Here is a 6,523-nt window from a genome sequence, read left to right as displayed (position 1 = left end):
ACCAGTGTGACAGAAAATCATTCCAACAGAAGCATTTCTTCCTAAGCATAGAAATAGTTAATTCACTGTAATGGGCCCCTGGATTTGTAAAAATAACAGATTAAATTTACACCCAGTATTCAATCTCCCTCGCCTTTAGTGTGGGGAGACTCATTTGGTATCAGACCTTCCCCAGCAAATCTTACCTGCTTCTTACTCTCCTTCAAAATATTTATTAATTAAAACTAATGCTGATGCCACTTTGGTGAAAGGTCTGGGCAGATGTTAATATGCCTCATTATTTATTCCAACTGAACTGAATAGCAGAGAATACTCTTTAACTGCATAATATCCATCCAAGTCTCTTGCCCCTCTGGGCAGCTGGATGCACAGTCATTCTGAAAAGATAGTCTTTTTCAGACAGTCAACCCAACTCATTTCCTAGCACTGATAACAAGATTTCTAAATGTGTATAAAAGAATCAAAGGTACACTGAGCACTGGAAAATGTGAAACAGCTTATAGGAAGTCCTTAGTCTTTTGAATACAGTGTTCCTGTGAATGATAATTTCTGTACTTCAGCAGAAGATTAACTGTCATAATAAATTATTTCTGTTTGCCTGGAAGGAAATAAGTGACGCTTGCTTAACTAAGAAGGCCAGCTAAAGGTACAACTGAGATGAGACTAACCTTGTCTCCTGTGCCCAAGGATACCTCTGAAAAGCTGCCATAACATGCAATAATTTGATAGTGTCAGCTAAAATTAACCTGTGTACTGTAGAAAGAGATAAGAATAATATTAAATCCTTGCTGATACTCACTTTGTATGCTACGGAGACTGGCTCTGATGCTTCTTAAACCTGCTATAGATTTTGAAAACCTTAGAGGTCTTTAATAAGAAATTAGAATAGAAAAGAGGAAAAGGGTTGGTGGGGTGCAGGGTTGGGGTTTTTTTGTTTTGGGGATAGTTTTTTGTTTGTTTGGGGGATAGTTTTTTGTTTGTTTGGGGGATAGTTTTTTGTTTGTTTGGGGGATAGTTTTTTGTTTGTTTGGGGTTTTTTTGATAGAGAGGCTTGATGAAGTTGTTTGTGAAGACAGATTCATACCAAAAAAAAATATTTTCTTTGATAGATATTTGGAGGATAAATCCTGTGTTGCTTTCTGTCCTAAAATTTTGTAATTAAACAGCAATATCATATTCTTGAGTCTTTAACCCCATCAGACATTTTTGCTCAGTGACCAGAGAGAGAATGTAGTTCCATAGCCACAAGAATTTTACACCCTAAAGAAGAATTTTTCATCACTATGCAATGTGGTTCCTGGTTGTTTATACTGTACTTAAACAGAAACTCACTGTTCATTTAAAATCAAAGAATCTTTTATTAAAATGAGATTAAAGACTACTTTCTTTACAGATCTAGCCTGTTGTTTTTTATCATAACTATTCACAGATATCAATGAGTAGCAAAAATGGCTTGCAGGCCTTACTTGAGGAATCTGAAACTATAATTAAGCCATCTGCATCAGTTCTTAAATAATGTATCATTCCACACCCTCAATCCCTCCTTTAATACTAAAATCCAAGATAAAGAACAAGAGGGAAACAAACCCTCTCAAATCTAGCACTTCACATACTCATGAGAGGTGGGATGTCCAGGTCTAGTCTCTTTGTCAGTCTTTTTTCTGCCCACACAGGTGAAGTAAAAAGGGATAAACAAAAGTACTTCCAAATACAAGGAAAACAAAGGATTAGTACATTTCCTTGGTGATCAGAGATACAAGCTCAAATCCCTATGGATGGAAAGGAGGGAGAAGGGGAAAGCTGCTCTCCTGTCTCACAGATGAGTGCTCCAACCTACTGTATCTGACAGCTTGTAAATTGGCTTCTCATTTCCTCTGCTTTTCATCTGTCTCAAAAATAAATCACTTTTTAAATCAAGTGAAGTATTTGTTTGCCAGACAAAATAATGGTAGGTTTATGACACTTAGATGAGGAGGGGAAAAAAAAGAAAAAAGGAAAAAAAAAAACTGACATAAAAATTTATTCAGAAACTCTTCATTCTCTTGGTTTGCCTTTTTTTTTCACAGTTTGTTTACTTGGGAAAAAACTACAAACAAACCCCACCAAAACTAAAACAAACAAAAAACACAAAAAAAAAAAAAATCACAAGAAATGGCAACTACAGCAGCAAAAAATAAAACAAACATAAACAAAAAAAAACACCCCAAACAATGACAACACAAAACCCCTCCAGAACAATTATATCCATATTTTCCACACTTAAGTTCAAAGGCTGCTAGTGACTCACCTCTGGCTTTCAGCCTTGGCCCCAAATACAGGTTACAATTCTGATACTTGTGCCAGTTTCATCCAGTTTCTCTAGTGAAGATTTTGCTGAGGGCCATTTCTCCAGGCTTCCCCTTATCCAGTCTCTCATCTCCCACAATGCTCCCTTTTCCTTGCATTTATTCCAGAGACAGGGAGAAGTCACAAGAGAGGAGATTTGGATCCTGGACATTTGTATTATCAGTGTTACTTATCATTAGAATTCTTTGCTGGAATCTTCTTAACAAATTCCAATGGTTCATCTAGGTCAATAAATGGACATTTATTGAACAGGGAACCTGATCTGAAGATGGCAGCATTGGAAACATTCAGTCATATGTTATATGGCAGGTATGTGAGTCCCTAGGTGATAAGCACATACTGAAATCTTGGCCTAGCAAGACATATCTTCACACAGAGAAGAGCTCTGTTGTTCACTTTGGATAAAGGAAACTCAAAGACATCATTATCCTAAGCAACTGAATTGTGGGCCTGTCTTTTGGTACCAGTTTAAGCTTATATTTCAGTCTGTATTGTAAAGAGTAAAATTAATGTCACAAGTGCCATCCAGTGACTGTGATTAACCATAATTTGCATTCTTTATTGAAAGTCGATAGTCTGCATGCTACCAGCTGTGAAATTGTGCAATAAGCAATAATTAAACAATGAAAGAGAGTAAATAGAACTAGTTAAGTGTGATTTGGAGCAATGAAAAGCAAAGGTGACTTTTAAAGTTTTATTAGCACAAAGCAAGAAAAACAAAATAGAACCATGTGACCTATGCTTCAATGAGTAAACCGTGAAAGTTTGTGAAAGTCCACTGAAAATGAAAACACACTGTGAAACAGCAGTATCACTACTAAATAGAGAATATCCACTAGACTTTTACATGATCAGGGGCTTCAAAGACAAAGTGACTGTGTGGAACAAAGCAGGAACCCCCTCTGAATGTGAACCTAACTGCAGTTCACCGCCCCCATTGATAGGACATTTGTTCTCTGAGGGTGTGGTTGTTTTTTTCCTAGAGGGCTGGGGAATGGATGTTTACTGTAGGATTGTGCATCTTGCCATTGCGTACGGGAACCTTCAGCAGACTTTTCCCTTTTTGCTATTTACAAGTCCCATTCTATTACATGTATTCAAAATGGGATTGTTACAGATGTAGACAGCACCACAGCACATCTACCTCCCTACAGCACATTCCTAAAAACTGTTTCCATCTGGACCATACCAATTAGTTACTTGTGGGAATATCTCAACTGCAGCTCATGTGTTATATTTTGTTAGTCAAACACTGTCAATCTAATTATTGGATTTTGCCTGGCCCTAAGGTTTGAGGACTTCTTCCGATGGTGGTATTGGCTTAGGTTTAGCAATCTGGCCAGGCTTAATTTCAGGCATTTTTTCACCATGTCTGTACACGCTTACAGTGACATCCACTGTTTCCCCTCCGTACTTGTTCTTGACATGGATACTGTATTTGCCTGAGTCCTCTGAGGTTACTCCCTTGATTGTTAAACTGGCGTATTTCCCTTGTTCCAGTGAAAACACATAGTGGTCATTAAGTTCAAAGGCCTTGTCATTCTTGAACCAAACCACTTCAGGGGCAGGATTTCCAAATACAGTACAGGTCAGATTCAGCGTCTGAGGGAGAAAAACAGAAGTAATTTAGAGGATCAGTCAGATTTATTTGACCCAAACATTCTCAGTTTTGCTTTCAGGCACTTCATATTCCTAGTTAATGAAAATAAAGCAGGTAACATGTTCTTGAGATCTGAAAAGTAGTGTTCCTAGTATTTTACTTTTTTCTCTGATTCATTCTTTCCACCATATTACTGGGGACTGGGATTCAGTAATAGCCTCAGAGTAACAGTGTCTGTAGATGGTAAGCTGGACTGTCATTTCAGTCCTGCCTGCAGGAGAATCCTGACAACCCATTAGTCTGACATGAGGTTCAGGTAATGATAGGACTAAAAACATCCTTGAAGTTTCCGTCTACACAGCAGGGAGGAGAACTGAGCAAATATTTTCTAAGGCCTCCTGAGGTTATTTCTTGAGATGGTAAAAACCACCAAGAAACAAGACACTTAAAAAATAGAGTACATTACAAGAATCATTGGACCTTGATTCCAGGTGCTGTTGATGAGAAAAATGGAAACATCTACCAAAGAAGAATATACAAGTGTTGTAAAAGTGTACATGCATTATAGTGTATTCAGACAATAACTGAAATGACCTAGTAGACCATCTTGGCATTTGAGATATTTTCCCAAAGACTGAACAGAAATTGAAAAAGCCTTTAAAATGTCCACATTTGCTCTGCCAATTTTTTTTATATAGTTACTGCTGAGCCTCATTTGACCACCATATGTACATGTATGTAAACTTTGTGTATTTAGGTATACATATAGTGATGACAGAATAGATGAAGGAATCATTTAAGAAATTTCATTGATTAGTGTCTACTTTGTCCACAACTGCTTCCTTATATTCCCTTTCCTTCACATTTCCCTTCAGATTTCTCCAAATCCTGACCCAGAAGAGAGCAGAGAAAGTACTTCTGTGTCCACCCATGCATGTTTCTATGAAATATTTTTCCTGAATTACAATGACTGAGTAGGTGTCACAGAATCATACATCTGTAGAGGCTGGAAGAGACCTTTGAGATCATCAAGTCCCACCGCTCGCCTTGAGCTCTCAATCCCACTACTACCACTAAACCATTATTGCTAAACCAGCTAATACAGCCCAGAGGAAATAATACAACTCGGAGAAATTTTAAGTGCCATATGTTCATCAATAGAGTCATTTACATACTACAATAACTCCAAAGTCAGAGAGGAAAGACTGACATGCTGAGTACAACCTAGTGACAGTCTAAGTGAGTGGGTACTCTTAAAGAAATGACAACATGTAGGATGTAGAGTTAACTAATAGCCTACAGGAGCAAGTCTTACTATAAATTATTAAAATGAGTAAAGATGCAAACAATATTCAAATTTTTGGGGAATTAAACTGATATATAATAGTATGAGTTTAAATCTGCTATTTCCATAACTCAACATTTCATGACTATTTGCCCTCAAAAGTGACCTCATTAAAGAACAATTAATAATTCATTCATAATAATTCATAATTATTTAGTAATTTACTAATAAAAAAAATTAGAGAACAGATATATTCCAGTCATTTTAGGTCATTGAGTACCTTTCCTAATGTATTAAATTATAGATCTGACATAAAATTATTTATACTCTCTTAAGAAGCATTAGTAAAGCTTTGCCTTGTTGTCCACATATTTGTGTAGCTCCACTATTCCACTGCATGAGGAAAATATGCTCTTTGGGGTTTCTTCGTGCCATTACTTCTCACAATGGTACTTAGACAACCCATGCATAGTGCTTGATCATATTTAATTTAGAGGTGATTTAATTTTTCTCTTCCTTGTGATTCATTTTGGTTTGCCTGATTTCAGGAATCAGAGATGTTCTCTTCACATATTCAGTTATTTGATTCTCACACAGTTAGGTCTCCTGTGAATCTTTTTACTTCTGGAAACAGTGCATAGTACTTCCTTAATTTAAGGTTGTAGGTTTTAGGACATGATTGTATGAGGAAACTACAGTCAGGCTCTGCACCAGGCAGACCTGACTTCACCAAGTTGTTTGTTTACAATTAGGTTGTTTTAAGATGCTGGTTGTAGAGTGGCTTACACCTAATCTTCTAAAATACTAGCTTTCATGCTGTGAGGTGACTGCCAGAGTAAGAAGGCACCTCATATGCACACCCATTACAGACAAAGAGGAGTGCATCAGGATGAGAATCATCTTGGAGCGAGAGCTGAATAGCTTTCAGCATCCATTTCAAGGACTACACATTCTCTAAAGAGACTGCTCCTGAATATCCAGGAAATGGCCAACACAAAGTTGGAAGAGTTGTGTGTGGAAGAGTTTTTGGTGATAAAAAAAAAAAAAACAAACCAAAAAAACCAGTTTTCCACACAGAGCCACACAGCTGTAGCCTCTAAAGGTGCACTTCGTACAAGGGACGTAAGCAGCCAGCAGATAGTCTAAGTCACATTGGCTCATGAGTTGTCTGCTATAGTCAGTCAAAATGAAAGTCCATGTAGGTTTTTTAAAGGTCAAATGCAATGGCTTAAGAAAGCATACAAAAACACAGGGGATGAAGAGTGTGATCCTATTCTCAGTATAACTTCCTG

At 37.2% G+C, this 6,523-nt stretch overlaps 1 protein-coding gene across 1 annotated transcript in view; it reads right to left on the bottom strand.

The window, feature by feature from the left end:
• Positions 1-2,205: 2,205 nt before the first annotated feature.
• MYOM2 (myomesin 2) overlaps positions 2,206-6,523 on the bottom strand; it is a 68,980-nt gene continuing 64,662 nt past the window's right edge. The window contains exon 36 of the mRNA XM_054383898.1: positions 2,206-3,948. Within this exon, the coding sequence (XP_054239873.1) occupies positions 3,631-3,948 (318 nt within the window). The 3' untranslated portion in view covers positions 2,206-3,630. The remainder of the gene's footprint in view (positions 3,949-6,523) is intronic.

The sequence above is a fragment of the Indicator indicator genome, chromosome 9 (genome assembly GCF_027791375.1).
Source record: "Indicator indicator isolate 239-I01 chromosome 9, UM_Iind_1.1, whole genome shotgun sequence".
Taxonomy (NCBI): domain Eukaryota; kingdom Metazoa; phylum Chordata; class Aves; order Piciformes; family Indicatoridae; genus Indicator; species Indicator indicator.
The sequence above is the reverse complement of the archived record's forward strand: the minus strand, read 5'-3'. Positions and strand labels throughout refer to the sequence as shown.